General features: G+C 33.1%; 1 protein-coding gene across 2 annotated transcripts in view; it reads left to right on the top strand.

Annotated features, from left to right (window-relative positions):
- Positions 1-16,856, top strand: part of LOC146537257 (uncharacterized) — a 36,049-nt gene that overhangs the window by 11,058 nt on the left and 8,135 nt on the right. For both annotated transcript variants that reach the window (XM_085188734.1, XM_085188733.1), the window contains exon 2: positions 991-1,518. In XM_085188734.1, the coding sequence (XP_085044860.1) occupies positions 991-1,518 (528 nt within the window). The remainder of the gene's footprint in view (positions 1-990; positions 1,519-16,856) is intronic.

Below are 16,856 nucleotides of genomic sequence, written 5' to 3'. Positions count from 1 at the left end.
GAAATTATATAATATTTTTCTTTTGCTTTTTAATACCCGACTGAACAACATCAAACGATTTGGCTTAATCTTATGGATGTCACTGAAGTCATGACAGTGAACTATAATTAAAAAAAAATTTTTTTGCAAACGGTGTGGTCCACTTTGAGTTCGAGAAAAATGGCAATCATTGTGTAATCCACTTAGAGCTAACTTGTTATTTTCTTGATATATTACATATTTGTATATGTTCCTACTAGTGGAAAATCTCTTCGTTCTCTATTCTTTTCTTCTTATATTGATAAAATTAAATGAATATAAACATATTGAAATTTTAAAAAAAACCTTACATTTCTTACCTTCCCATGTGCGTAAAGAAAATATAAGCTCTATGGCCTTAGTTACCGAAGTAGCCCAGGAACCTGAAGGTGAAGGTATTACTTCAAAGCTAACTAATATGAGAAACTCAGAAATCTCTTGCCAATAGATACAGTTGCCGATGCAGTTAGCTGGTATTTATGACGACGCTTTCGAGGAATCGACTCTGGGCCGGTTCTTAGCCCTCTGCTAAAATGTTTAAAAACAAAACTAAATTTTTCTTTCGAACAACTCAAAGATTACTACTTACTTAAACTATTATATTTATATATATATATAGCAAAAATCATGTATATTTTATCATATGGTGGTGTTTGGTGAAGGCTTATACATTTTTTCTTTCTGTGCAATAAGTTATATATTTCAATAACAAAACAATTTATATTTATTTTCTGCATAAAATACAAAAAGAAATTCTCATTCAAAAGATTTCATTATTAGCCTCAATGTACAAATAATTAAAAAAATTGTCGACAAAATTGAAAAATTAAAAATTAAATTAAAATGTCATCTAATAATGAAGTCTTTTTTAACATCATAGTCGTTGTACATATCATTATAATTTAAACCACATCTCTTTCTTCAATTCTAACATTTCTTGTAAAAATTCATTAACTTTTTTTATTCGGACAGATGCCAACGACCTACATCGAGCTCGATACAACGAATACAAAAGACTGAGAACGTACAAAAGAAACGAACCGAAATATATAAAACCAATGTTTATACAAACTGAGAGTACAAAGAGAATGTTCCACGACAACTCGTCTGTGCCCGAATTTAAACCGATAACGGACGCACAGATAAAAAAAATCAATGAAATTATCAAAGAACTGACAAGTGCAAATAAAGTACAAACACTAAGTACAAAAGATAAAAGAAAAGGTAGAGTATTAGATAGTGATGCTGAATCCTCCAATATAGAAGTTGAGACTAAGAAATACGAACAATATGAAAAATCGTGCCCACAAGGTGGGAGTTGTGAATTTTTTTTCTATTGCTGGCTGGTTGGTGGTCTTTTGGACGGATCGTGTGGAAGCGTCCTTAAGGGCTGCTGCCACAGAGTAGCTAAAGCCGGTATACTTGGCGTTCAAGACTCGAACAGCATAGAGTACTCGTCAATAGAAGGACACAATTTTGGTCCAGTTTTGAATGATGAAAGTAAGTGAATTATTATCACACCGTTGCGTAATTAGTCGTTTTAAATGGCGCGAATTCGTTGTCGATAAAATTTTCTTTTATAATAATCTAAATTTGGAAGAACAGTAAATGGCCGAGGTGTTATACAATAATTGGTTATCATTAGCCATTCTTCAGATCTTTGATAGTTAATTGTGTTTTTTTTAAATATTACGTGACGGTGTATTTACCAGCAGAATAATTGACTAACAGAGCTCAGATGTGGTCGTGTGGCAAGACATAGCTAGGAGTAGAGTTTTCTCGATTGTTTCAGATATCTAAGATGCTGATTTATGAAGTCACAAGGTATTGCAAAATGTAAATAAATTTCTTTTAAATATTTTATTATTTCCTTTCTACGCTCTCTAATTATGTCTTGCTTCCTCACATCTTTTTATATTATGATATTTTATTATATTAGTATATGTATATTTATTATTAACATATTAATTTCTATTTCGCATGCTTTAGGTTGGAAGGTAAGTGATTTGTCATATATATTTTCTTCTTTTAGGTATATTTTTTAGAACTGTACTATTATTAATAATAAACTATTTATTTTATATCTTATAAATGTGTCATACACCTTTTTTTCCTCCACACTTTACCGCATAAAGGACGGGGTAGGCAGAGGGAACTTATTGTTAAGACACTCCGTTTACTCGCAAACCAACAAAAATCGCTCTGATAACGACATACCAGAATTCGGTGAAAAGTTGGGAGCGGAAATATTTTATTGGGAACGGAATATCTAAACACTAGGTTCCCAGGTTCCCTCTGCCTACCCTACTACGTGCGGGATACAGCGTGCAGCAAGAAGAAAGTCAACAAAACAGTGTTGTTTTGTTTCCCTAACGTTAAAACAAAATAAAATAACCTGCATTGATTTTCATGAACGTGCAGCATATAACGATATAGGCAGAATAAGTTACAGTTACTGCATGTGATAAAATATTCAACAATGGTTTCATAAACTTATCTGACTGCTTGGGGTCTTGTCTATTTGTATTTAATGCGATGAGTGTAGGTTCGATATCCACTCTGAGTGAATGAAATTATATTTTCTTCCTTATTGAGGGACAGAGCTTGGCGTGGAGCTCCAGACTCTATCAAATCCCAGTAGAAGTCGCTGAACCGAGATCTCTTCACCTATCCTGATTTGTAAGAAAAAGCGTGAAGCTACGGTGCTTTGTTTTTATCAAAAAGCCAAATTTTGAACAAACACCAAAATATACTTGACACTGACTTATTTGCATGTTACATAAGCGCTTTCACTGGCTCCGGCGCATGACGATCTATTCAGCTTGAGCTCAATTATGATAGGCTCATACATGCTATATAAGCCAAATACAATATTGACTATATTATGTCATTTTCATAATTATTTAATTTACTTAGAATATTATTAAAAATTTAATAAAAATATACCACATTTGAATTAACTGGACAAAATTTTTTTTTATTTGGTCGAGTAATTTAAATCTATGAAAGAAAATACTATGAAATTCTTCTTTATGATAAAATTTATGTATTTTCCCTATTACTCCACTGAATTGCAAAACCTAACATTCAACTACAGTGCCAACATCAAAATCATAATTTCCCAATATGAGGATTTCCCCAGAAAGACCTACTCCATTAAGCAGAGTCATCAATTAAAATATGCCATTTAAGTTATTGCAACAGCCTTCGAAACTTTCAAGGTTTCTAAGTTTATTTTTGAACACATTATTTATCCATGTCGTCAAAATATTTGTTAACAAATATTCAAAGATTTTTTTTTAGGCTAAATGGGGCCTTTGTTTAGGCTCTAAGTTGGTTTTTTAAGTAACTTCAACGTAATCAATTTAAATCGTTTTTCTTTCCACCTAGGCCCTTATGCTCGTATATCAATAGAAGGTAATTGTTATAATATAAGCCAGTTAATATTTGACGCATGACTTTACAGCCCGACGGTATGTGGATTCGATACCCACTCGGAGGAATCAATAATAATTAATTTATTCTCACTTCCCGGCCCTGAAGACGAAGCACGGCCACTCTGTGCTGATGGAAAAACCATAAAGCTGCTTTTTATTGCTTAATATTTAAACCTTCTCTATTCGATGAATATGTTTAAATCTTATTACTAAATCTTAATTTCAAACATATTTGCCAATCCCGGACCTACATTCTGTTTCTTAATGTACGAAAAACCCATTTAAACCCAGTTTGTCAATATCAATTCCTTTAGACTCTATGGCATTGTGATATGGCTATATATTAAGCTAGTGCTGTTAACTGGCATGACGCATTTTTAATGACGACAGCCAATATCGGGGTCACATCACTATGACCATTAAGTAAATGATTTTTTGTAACGTGATATATTTGGCTGAATAATTTTACGTGTTACGTTATTTTATATGTAAACTAGTATTTACTTGCGGTTTCGCCTGCCCGATCATGTAGGAGTAAATAAGAGCTCTTGCTTCTTGCTTGCTTTGATTAATTACATGGAAATGATTAACATATACAGCTTACAGTTTTCCCCCATAAGTGGACTTTTCAACATAAAAAGCTTTCCGCCATTAGTGGAAACAGTCGTTCCTGGGATTAGTATATTCAACCAAACAAACGTTTCAGTTTTGTAATATAGAAAAAAAGAATAGATTGGCGTTAAAAGCACAATCGGGACTTTATTTTGACCAATTCTTATATAATAGGACTGAAATCTATACATCCTCTTTACTTGTACGGAAAGTGAAGAACAAAATAGTGAGACGACGATTGTTTTCTGTGTTCATGTTTCATTTTAATTTCATTTACCCGAGCGGGAATCAAACCCACAACCATCGAGTTTACGTGCGGCACACCCCAAGCGCTACGACGACCTCACTGTTCAAGTGTTGATTATTTCCAAATATTGAGTGATTATCGATATCTCCGTTGATTCATAAGTAAAAGGATTTACGCAATTTCTTAGTAATAATGAAGATATATGAGAGACCATAATGGTGCAGTGAGACTACGTCTAATTGTAAACGTGAACGTTTTTCGCGAGGGTTCGAACCCATTCGGGGAATAAATTAATGTTCATATATCCACTTTTTTAGGACAACGGCGCATCTATCTAAAAGTAAGGCAAATCACATATATTTACTCTGGTATTATACGGGTCGTAGCTGCCGTCGACTATCAGGTGGCCCGTATATTTTTTTGCCTTGTTTCTTCAATTAAAAATATATATTTTTTTAGTATTATCGATTGTGTTCAGATATTTTTCAACAAGAAATGAAAATATATGTTTATTTAATAATGTACATGTTTAATAGTACCTCATTTATTCATTGCATTTAACCACGGAAATCTCAGCTTCTTTGCAAACCAGAAGTAAACGGAAAATGAAAGTGAGCTTACATACGAGCTTTGAAAACGGAATATGGGTTGTAATTTATTTGAAATTATGGTAAATTACTTAATTGTGTCACGAGTTAGAGTGCCTCACCCACCATCCGTTTTTAGTAATTATTAAATCAGCTTCACGCTGTATCCCCATCCAACAGGAAAAATTCTTAAATCGCCACCAATTTTTATAAAATTTGAAATTTAGACTCTTAAAAATATTTAATTGAACACATGTTTCGTGTTTTATTAGAATTTCCCCCCGTTCCCCACTTTTCGCTGAATTTTACGAGGCGTTAAGTGGCGGAACACAACGCCGGGCAATACAAAACCTTGGTGTCAGAGAGGATCGAACCCACAACGGTCGCATTACAGTTATACTTTTGTGACCCTGAGCAACGACGGCCTAAATTATTTGTTAATAATTATTAAATTTAAAAAAATGATTCCGGGGTAACCAAAAAGATTCCATTCATTCAGAAGACCAGACATTATACGTCATTTGCTATTAATGAGTCACAGGAATTTCAAGACTCCCTGTCTATGCACTCTCCTACACAGCCTTACCTATCCAAATTTCAACTTTTCAATAACTCCAACATTTATTTGTTTAGTTAATAAATATTAAGTCTAATAATAAAGTATAATAATTTTATATGTACATTGTCTGTGTGTCACTTAGTAACAGAAGAGTTTTATATATATTTAGATTGGTCTACCAGATGTTTTTACTTTCATATCTACAATACACTCTATACAGTACATAAATATAGTCGGCGGCGTAACAAAGTAAGATGCCTATGCTTATACATAATGTATGGGATAGTTAGAAATTCATTTTTTACCAAAGCATCGACGATCGAAAGTGCGATCAATACAAGCTGTGTTTCCCATAAGGCTAAACTTATATGAAGATGAACTTTTTACCCAGCTATGGTGTATAATGCATATATGAGCTCTCTTTAACATGATAAGCAATACACGTGGACTACGTTACAGTTTCCCATATAGCCGGGTAGGCAGAGGGAACCGAATCTTAAGACATTGCGTCCCCCCACTTACCCTCAAATTTTTGGTACATTGCGTGCTGATCGAGAATAGTAAAGCTAATTTAGTATCTCTAGCTTTATTCTGGCTAATATGTATATACAATAAACATTCCGTCGTTAACCATATAAACCTCTGTCTTAAATTACTCTATATATTAGTGACAAGTTAATTGTGACTGGTAAAATGTGGCATGTGCATAGATCACCCAGCCCCCCCTTTCCTAAGGTCTGTTCAGAAAAAAAGGAATTTAATTTCAAGCAGTAGTTTCTAAAATTAGAGCATTTTGCCTTATAAATACTTACCTTAAATAAACTTCAGTCTTATAATATTAAACATAGATATGACGTTAAAAAAAATAGGTAAAATTGCCTCAGAATATTTAAAAAATACCATATATCCGGTGATCACGATAATTTGAGAGGAAATAATTGATGTCTTTTAAATAATATGTAATTTGCCGTCCTTCGTATATATTTGAAAGGATGCACTGCAAAGGAAGTATATTAGAGACACTTATGGTACAAGTGTAAAGCAATTATTTAAGAAGTAGAAAAATAATCGATATTAAGAATAAAAAAGTAATTGAAACGCCATAACTGTTAGGTACTACTGATTCGAGTTTTAAAAACATCACGTAAATCCCCTCGTACAGTATGTGCGGGTTGGTAACAGTGGAAGAGGCGAAAGAGGTATGCAGATACCGTAGCCTTTGGTGCTCCATTTTCTCTGACTTCTCCACTGGAGATAAAGGGAGAAGCTAAGAAACCGAAAAAAACTTTATTTGGACGAAACCACGAACAGAACTCTAATAATAATTTAATTAATAAAAAAATAAAAAATGTAATATAAAATCGCGATGTTCATTTACTTAGATCGTCCTCGTACATTAGTAGCGTTCGTCGACGCGTAGTTTCCGCGATAGTCGGCGCGCCTTTCACTGCTTGTTAATGCATGGCATTATAGTTTAGCGATGTTACTGCACCGACACTTTCCTTTTCATAGGTTTGGTGGAAAAAAATGGAGTAAAACGCAAACGCATATATAAAATACTGAAAAAAATAGTAATTTTGATGAATTTGTTGATTTTTTTTAAGTATTATAATATTCTAGGAATACTAAAAATTATAATGGAACTTAAGAACCATTTTTCAATATCTATTCAACCTTATCTTCGACATATTCGTAAATTTCCTTTCTTATTTTTTTATCATTCAGTGGAGGAACTCAACGCCGCCTTTGTCTCGTTACCAGAGCAAAGAAATGAAAATATTAAATATTTCTATTCCTCCAGTGGGAATTGAACCCATATACTTGCGCGCACTTGTGGCCCTAAGCCACGACCGACTTCACTAATAAACACTTTACTGATAAAGATTTTACTTTTTCTAGTAAGGCATTTTTATATGACTCATTGTTAGTAACTATTAAAACGATTTGGCATTACAAAGTTCAATAGTCAAAGACTATATTAGAGTCGTTCCACACTGTAACATCTAATATTTATTCATTTAAATTTTAATATATTTTTATTATATGCAATATGTCTCTATTATCATATTTTTTTAATGCTCATGCATTTTATTTTTATATATGTAGATTAAAATTTTAACTATAATTTGATTTCTTCGCTCTGGTAGGCAAATTTTTGCATATACTCTAGCAAAAATCTTCACTTAAACAAAGTATCGACTTCCGAGAGGAAGTTAGAAGCAATTAGTATATAACAGGAAAATGTATTCGAACTTATCTAATATTTTAACGCAACTACTATAAAAAAACTGTTCTCTTTGCATTTGTGTGTATTTACGTTATACAATATCTTGATTACAGACAAATATTGGTACAGTAAAGCAAATTAAATTTCACTATTAATTAATTAAAGCTAAATAGGCCGTCGTGGCAGAGTGTGTAATAATAGAATAGGTATGGGTTCGATTTCCATTCGTTTGCATAAAATATTTTTATTAACAAGTTCTGGTAAACAAGACAATGCTCGTCATTGAGTTCCGCCACTCAATTTGCTATGTCTCGAACCTTGTGTAGAATACCCTTGCAATATAAGTAAGTATATAAGTTAAGTGCCTTAACTAGGTTCCCTTTGACTACGCTAACAGCAGCGGGATACAGCGTGAAGCTAAAAAAAAAATAAGTAACAGTAGGTGTTAATGAACGAAAATTGAAAGTATTACAAAATTACCAAATTATTTCACTTCCGCCATCTTATCTCTACACTATTGTTACTGATCGAGTGAAAACAATGGTGAGATGCAATAAGGTGTATACTACACTGTAAGGCGAAGCGGAAGCGATTTAATCTCTAAATAATATAAACTTATTATCTGTATAATATAATTACAATACAAAAATATAACTAATATTTAAAATCAGTTAAAATTTTACAACAATGGAAACTTCTATAGAAAAAATAATTTATAAATGAAGGGTGCGTGAACCTAAGTTTGTGGCTTCGAGAAAAAGACAAGGCGTGGCGTTGAGTTCTGCCACTCAACACACAATGCCTCCAGAATTCGGCAGAAAGTGGGAAACGGAGTGCCTTAACTCTACTAGGTTCTCTCTACCTACCCTGCTTTGTGCGGGATGCAGCGGGATACATAATATTTTAACAAATAAAAGTAGGTATATTTATTATAATATATAATTATAACAATTGGATATTAAAATATTAACTTAATATGACCTAAGTGTTACTTAAAATTTTTACTTAATATGACCTAAGTGTTACTTAAAATTTTTACATACAATGGATCAATCCGTTCTTTCCGTATTGAAATAGTAAAAATAGAAATTGATTAACAGAAGTTTTCTTTACATGGCCTGTAATTATTCCATTTTTATGACTCTTTAATAGCTTTCTGATGATAGGCTGTAAGTACAATAGTAGGAGTGTGAAACGTTACGTTTATGTTGTTTTTTATAGGTGAAAATTGAATGGTGAAAATCGTAATTGTTAACTGTCTTGTACAAAAGGGCAGTGGGTTCGATTTAAGAATTTAATAATATTATTTTAGTTTCACGGTATCCCGCATATAGCAGGATAGATAAAGAGAATTTACTAATAAGACACTCCGTTCTCCATGTAACTAACAATAAATACGAGCATATCACAGTAAAGATAATAAATAAACACAGTAAATATTATAATTCCGAACGCATAATTGCAATATGTCAAAAGATTTTTTAAATAAATAAATAAACCTTGTCCAAATTTTTCACGTAAAAATTGGCTCGTATAAAATATTCCGTGCTTTTATTTTCATCAAAATATCCATTCACCAAACTTTACGTGAATCAAGAACAGCAGACAGACAGACAAAAATTACAAAAATCCTATTTTTGAGGTTCTTCTTGCCTAAAAATATATTTTATGTATATGTTGCAAGCGTTAGAAACCGCTTGCAACATATACATAAAATAAATACGGACAGAAATATCGGAATAAATACCGCTGTGAACTCTATATCATCACAGTACCTATTCAGCATTCGCTAACGTAAAAGGAGAGCTTAAAATGATAAGCTTAAATTGCACAGAATTGTCCTTCTTCTTCTTCTTTACTTCTTATTTTATTATGTTAAAAATATATAAAATTATATCAAAATAGTATATTTAAGGAAAGTTTGACATTTAATATGCATTTTAAACAGCAGCCTGTGTCCGTATCGGGCCTCGGCTATTGTAACGCTTTACCGGTTTTACGACGCGCCGCGCCGTTCAAAATCGTTTAGGTTAACGTTCCACTGGCATGCAATTTTACGATGATATATCACACTATATTTGTTACTGGCTTGTTCCATATGTGAATAGCTTGTATAAAAAAATAATTGAAAAAAATATTTCCCAATCGTCGTATATCACACTATATTTGTTACTGGCTTGTTCCATATGTGAATAGCTTGTATAAAAAAATAATTGAAAAAAATATTTCCCAATCGTCGCCCGCAAGTTTACCTGGGCTCTACAATATAAAATAAATTTGTTTGCCTTAGCGTAGGGGACTACGCTCCGCCTTCTTCTCCTCCCCCTACCCTAGAGGAGCTACCGCGGGAGGATCAGGCTGATCTTCCTGCAGGTTATTGTGGATGCCCTAGGGCACCCTGAAAGCGACGACGGCCTGCAAAAGGCGGGCCTTCCACCGAGGCGTCGTAGTAGTATGCGCGAGCGATCCTGCGGTGTCTCATTTTGGTGGAGAGGGTTCCAGCTGGGTTTTAGTGGGTAGGTGAGTCCCACAGTACCGCTCATCCGCAAGGCACGCCTTCCATATGGGCGGTCTGCGTAAATGCATTTCACAGCGAAAAAAAAAAAAAAAAAGTGGACTACGCTCCCTAACCTACATATCTTAGTGCCATGTTTTAATCAAATTCAAATAAACAAAAATAATATTGTATATGTTCAAATTTATATCTATTTAGTCTACATACGAATATAATGTAAAAATAAAGAAACCGAAAATTGTATAAAATCTTTTATTATATAAAACAACTAAAAAGTAAAAGTTTAATCCTGTCCTTTTCTGTTCACATTTAAAAGCTTGTACGCCCACTTCCCGCTTCTAATACGGAAAGTATTATAGTTGTTTCGAACTTTTGTTCGAAAGCTGATTGTCATAAGGAAAATCGATAAAAACAAGTAAACTGCCTTCCAGGCCATTGATTCTTCGACAATTCAAACTCAAACTTGCAAAAATCTATTTGAATAAGAAATATTTTGGACCTGAATTTAAAATGTTATTAATTTCAACGGTAAAAAAGATAGGTACGCTTCGGTCGTCATAGATACTGGAAGAACGTAAAAAGCATGAAGATTCTGCCCTCCAGGGAAGGGCTTGTGTGAAGAGATTGATGACAGTGAACAAGGCGAAAGAGATATGCAAAGACAGGAGCGTTTGGCGCTCTGTCCTCCGTTTACGAGGTAGGCAGAAGGATCCTTAGGTTGAAAGGAGGAAAATGGAGAATAAAACCTATGTTCATCTCGTTCCTTCCCATTTTCCAGACATTGGTTGTATATATTGAGACATATTGAGTGGTAGAACGCCAAACTAAAAAATACTATAAAAATACTATAAAAAAATACTATAGCATTCTTGAAAAAAAAATCTATTTAAATATAACTTTACTATAATAAAATTACAAATTCATTAGGAAACATTGTTAACAGACACTATCCGCACATTGCGAAGGCGCATACATTAAAATCTCATATAAACACGCGTCGAAGAAAGTGTAACGTGTTTAAAAGTCATCACAGTGACTAAATGCTCAAATATGTAGGTCTTGCATTTAAAATATTTGGTACTAAAGTAAACTGTAACAGGATATTTCGTGCATTTTTTTATTTAATAATATGTATCTAATATTTTAAATAATACATATTTAATAAAATATTTTAGTGCTGTATTTTCCATGTAGCATGGTAGGCAAAGGGAACCTGGGAGTATAGTGGTAAGACACTTCGTTCCCATTGAAGCACTTCCGCTGCCCACTTTCCGCTTCCGATTCCATAGGCAATGCGTGTTGAGTGGCGAAGAGCGAAGAAATGAAAATCTTTTCTTTCTTGTTTTACGTTTTTTAATTTTTAAAAATATTTTTACTATCCCGATCTTATATCTTAGGGTGGCAAATAAAAAAAATCCACCTAACTAACGAAATCCGTAACATATAAACCGATAAAAAGCAAAAAAAACTTTCTCTCCCACCCACAATTATTTATCCATATTAAAAAGCGCCTTGAAACAATTAAGCCTCAATTAGTTTATCATTTGTATTCAACAGACAAACGGACTGACATACTTAAGTCTGTTTATATATACGCAGTGTTAAGTAATAAACATATTATGTCACGTAGAAAGTTGTGTTTGACCAACTTATAAAGTTTGTAGGTAATGTTATGTCATATAGAGAAGATGTAGAGGAAATAAATGTTATTTCGTGCCAGCGTTTAATAGTTCTATGTGGGTGGGCAATAGAGAACGGAGGGAATGGACACTAACTTCTTTAATAGAAGCAAATACAGCAATCTTCTGATCATCTTCACGCTGTAACCCGCATATTGCAGGATAGGCAGAGGGAGTTCCTTTTGATGTTAATACACTCAGTTCTCCAGTGTTCACTGGTGAAACTCAACACCGAGACCGTCGACACCAGAGCGAAGAAATAAAATTAATGAATATTTTATATTTCCTCGAGTGGGAATTGAATCCAAAATCTTTGGCGATTACAGTCACACGCTTGTGCCTCTGCGCCACGACTGACCTCAAAAATCAAAAATATATTTAAAAATATGCTATATTTGCTTTTCTATGATACTTATGGTCATCAAGTAATAACGTCTGGTCTCGATTGAATCAAAAATTACCAGACAGTGAAGTTCTTAATATTTCCTTTTATTATTTCCTTTCCGTTTCAGGCAAGAGAATGGGGGAATGAATATGTGGTATGAATTATTTTCATTTCTTCGCTCTAGTAACAAGACAAAAGAGAGAGTTCCGCCACTCAACGTTTTTATAATATTTCTCAAATATCGGGTGTGAAGTGGGCAACGGAGAGTCTTAACATTACATTTCTTTTGCTTATCCCGCTATGTGGGAAAATGCAAAAAATATGTACGAGGTCGTGCCCATAATTTTAAGATTTCATATAGAAAGTAAGGTTACGTTTCTTTAATTAGATAAAACTCACGACTATGATAATTTCTTGGAAACCCATTCAATAATTTGCAAATGCTTAAATTTGCAGAAATATTCAATAATTAATAAAATAAGTTAGGCAAAAGAAAAAGGTATGAAAATGTACTAAAAAGATTAAAGCCTATACTAATTTTAGAGTAAAATATAGTAATATTATAAAGCTGCAAAGTTATTTTGATTGAACTGTTAAGATAGATTTTTGGGTTCGATTTCAATTTGGGGAAAGCAGTTATTCATATTTTCACTCTCAGTAAGTTCCACCAACCAACATTCAATGTCTTAAAAAATTGAACGGTGTGACGGAAACGAATGAGTCTCAACACATTACAATTGACTGTCATACTTAATGCGTGAAGATATAAAACATAGAAAATAAAAAATAAACAAATATCAAGGTCAATATAGTCAAGGACACAAAATGCGTGGAATATTTAAATATTAAAGCGACATACTTCATCTAATTGTAATGCAACTTGCAAGCGCAGTGACTGTCGTCTGTCGTTGTGTAATATCAGTGCTCTAATTATTGTTTATCTATACTAATCTATACTAATATAATAAAGCGGAAGAGTTTGTTTGTTTGTTTGTTTGTTTGTTTGTTTGAACTCTAAGATCTCTGGATCTACAGGTCCGATTTACTTTGTTTTTGTTTTGTATGAAAGCTGCATTCTTCAGAAGTGCTGTAGGCTAAATAACATTACATTACACATATATCCTTATATATTAAAATATTTTCTAATTTGACATGCAATTTGTTCTACCATGTGAATAACAACCATCGCTACGCGACCGTTACCGCGACATTTTGATATTATGGACGTAACATAACATAAGGTATAATATAATAGTCACTTTTAGCATATTATTTAGATTGAAATTATAGTTTACTGTATAACATTCTAATAAATAATTAAGGAGATGTCACTGATTCGAAATGACCTAGCCTTCGGGCGGCATAGTATGACCAACGCGAAAATATTCTTATAGTTCAAGCAGGCGTAGCCGCGTCCGGGTCCGCTAGTATGTAATATGAGATGCAATATTAAAACCAAATAAGAAAATTATTCATATTAAGAAAATTATATAGTTATGAATAGGATGTATGGCATCAATTCACTTCGCTCGCTGTAATAATGAAATTAAAATATAAAACTCTTTGAAGTACGAAGATTTGTTTACAGTACTTAAAATCTATCACACTTTTATTTATATAATAGAAAAATAATGGAAAGAGATAAAAAATTTTTTACTACACTCTATTTTTTGCCGACTATCGTCACTACTAAGGTCAGAAATTATTTCTAGATTACTAGACTAGATCTACCAGTGCCCTACAATTTTTTTTATCTTTAATTATTTTAATATTATAATTAAATAATTGTGGCGTTGAGTAATGTCACTCAACACGGAACGTCTCAAGAATTAAGGTGAAAGTGGGGAATAAAATGTCTTAATATTCCGCTCCCTCTGCCTGCTTGCTATATGCGGGAAAAAAATCTTTTTTAAGTTTAAAATAAATATGAAAAAATAACTTAAATATTTTCTCTTTTTTACATATTATATTATCAAGCAAAAGCAAAAAATGGTAACATTATCCACCCATACTTACCTATATTATCGAAATTCACTACTATAACGGATCTCGTACTTTACATAACGGCGTGAGTCATCCATTACGAAACGGAGGATGTAAACATCGATACATTTGCATATAATGTTAAATGCATTCAGATTTCGTTACGAATCACGTGAGCACAAAGAAATGCTGAAATATATTTATATTTTTATTTCACTGTTATATAAAAAACGTGCTGGTAGTTTTTAGAAACATTTATTATAATTATTTTTCTTATCTATATCTGTATTAGTATATATTATAAAGCTGTTTGTTAGGTTGATTGCGCTAATCTCAGGAACTACTGGTTTGATTTGATAAAATCTTTTTCTGTTGGATAACTCCATTTATCGAGGGCTGTAAAGTGTAAGTGTACCTTGGGCACTTAGAATTTTTCACATATGATACATAATAATTTTTTTAGGCAGAGGAACCTAGGAACCTAGTGCTAACACATTCCGTTGCCATTAAGATCCTTTCGTTCTCTATTTTCCGCTAAATTCTGAAGGCGTCGCTACGCCTCTGTGCTGCTTGCTGTACCTCGTTATCAGAGTAACGAAGTAAAAATATTAAACGTTTCATTTCCTCGAGTTGGAATCGAATCAGATGGTGATCTGTCGCGTTTACACTGGCCTGGCCTGGACTGGTCAGTTCTCATTATTTAATAAATAAAATTATTTTTTTCTTCGGCTTTACCTTGTAGAAAACATAGTGTAAGGACTTTCCATTCAAATTTCAAAATTTTCCAATTCTTATAAATAGTTCTCGAGATTAACGCAACCAACTGAACATACTCTTCATTTTTTTATAAATAATACATACATTAGTAGATAATTACAAAATTTGTAATCAAAAAATATTTCAAATTACACAAGGTCACAAGTTCAAATCCAAATGTAAGCGACGTAATAAATACATAGAAGTATAGTTGTTTTGTTACACTTATAAAGACATGCCGAGAAAGCGGATGTTTACGCAATCCACAATCGGATGAACTAACCTTACTATATTTGGAAGCTTATATGATGAATAAGTTCGATAAACTTTCAATATTATTATGCTAGAAACTGTCGTGATGCGTGTGACTGTAAACACGACGATTGCAGGTTCGATTCCCACTCGGGGAAATAAATTATTATATTATATTAATATTTTTATTTATTTACTCTGGTACCGAGGCCAAAGCGCTGCGTTGGGTTCCGCCACTTAACACGCAATGCTTCGGCAATTCGGCGCTAAATGTTACGTCAATGTCATGAGAAATTGTAAAAAATCACTCCCCAGACAAAATGGCTAATCAAGTTCATTTCAATCATCATGGCGCAGTTGGACAGCGTTTCTGTGTAACAATAAGCACGATGGTCGTGAGGTCGATTCCAACTCGGAGTATAATAATATCTATTTTCATTTCCTCGTATGTGGTAGATATAGTGCGGCGTTGTGTTCCGCTATTCAATATGCAATATCACGTAAATTATAAGTGAAGAGACTCGAGATCCTGCAGTCAAACTCACGAAGAGTTTATTGGTAGCTTTTTGTTCATATGTTCATTCGACGATTCAAAAGTGCTTATAATAATTTCCTATTTGAATAAAGAATATTTTGAATTTTGAATTGAATTTTTGAATTTTGAAAATGTTTAATTGGTACTAAAAAAATTTAAAAAAAAAAGAGTAAATTGGGGAACCCTCTCTCTAATCTACTATAGGCGAGAAAAATTAAATAAAAAATACACAGCATTTTCTTATTTTAGGCTTATATATAAAAATCGAGTTACAAAAGATTTTCGTCGTCACTTACTCATATCCCAGCACAGGTTGCGCAAAACCTCTTGCAAAGTATAATTTACCGGTTGTTAGCTATCCGTTACAATGCTATGGCTTCATGTGTGAATCACTTATATTTACTCGCGACTTTCCATGTGAAATTTTGAGTTTTACTTTAAATATTACGTGCGGGCAGCGTCTCTTTGTAATTAAAAAAAAGGCTTCACGCTTTTTCCCGTAAAGCAAGATTGTGAAAACTTCTGGGAACCTTGTTTTATGAAACTCTATTTCCCAAGTACTATCCAGGTTTTGAAACACTGCATGTTAAATAGCGAAATTTAACCCCGCGCGTTACTTGCATTTCCCCAAGTGAGAATCGAACCTACACTTACATTTACAGGCAGACGCTGTGCCGCTAACACTCTCGATAGGTAAATTCTATACTGTGCCATATCTGTCTCTTTTTCATTGTAAATAATACGCTATTGTCATAGTAATATACAAAAGTCTAATTTATTAACTTCAAGGCTAATTTATATTCAACCTATCTTGAACTGCCCCCAGCCAAAAAAGATTATAGACGGAACACAACGCCGCTGAACAAACGCTGTATTTAAAGCAAATTTTACATATTTTTTTGCCGTACTGCATTTTTATATGGAAACTTCAGTTCAGCTTTCTTCCTTTTCCTCTTACGACCACAGTTCGACCGCAGAACGAGAAAGTTCAAGTTGAATGTTTCAACATTATAATATACGTACTCGCACTATACTTTACTTTACTTTATAAATAAGCTTTGTTT

This window comes from Heliconius melpomene, chromosome 7, assembly GCF_056956725.1.
Source record: "Heliconius melpomene rosina isolate 202511_hmr_F chromosome 7, ASM5695672v1, whole genome shotgun sequence".
Lineage (NCBI taxonomy): Eukaryota > Metazoa > Arthropoda > Insecta > Lepidoptera > Nymphalidae > Heliconius > Heliconius melpomene.
Note: the sequence above shows the minus strand (reverse complement) of the source record. Positions and strands in the feature narration are given on the sequence as shown.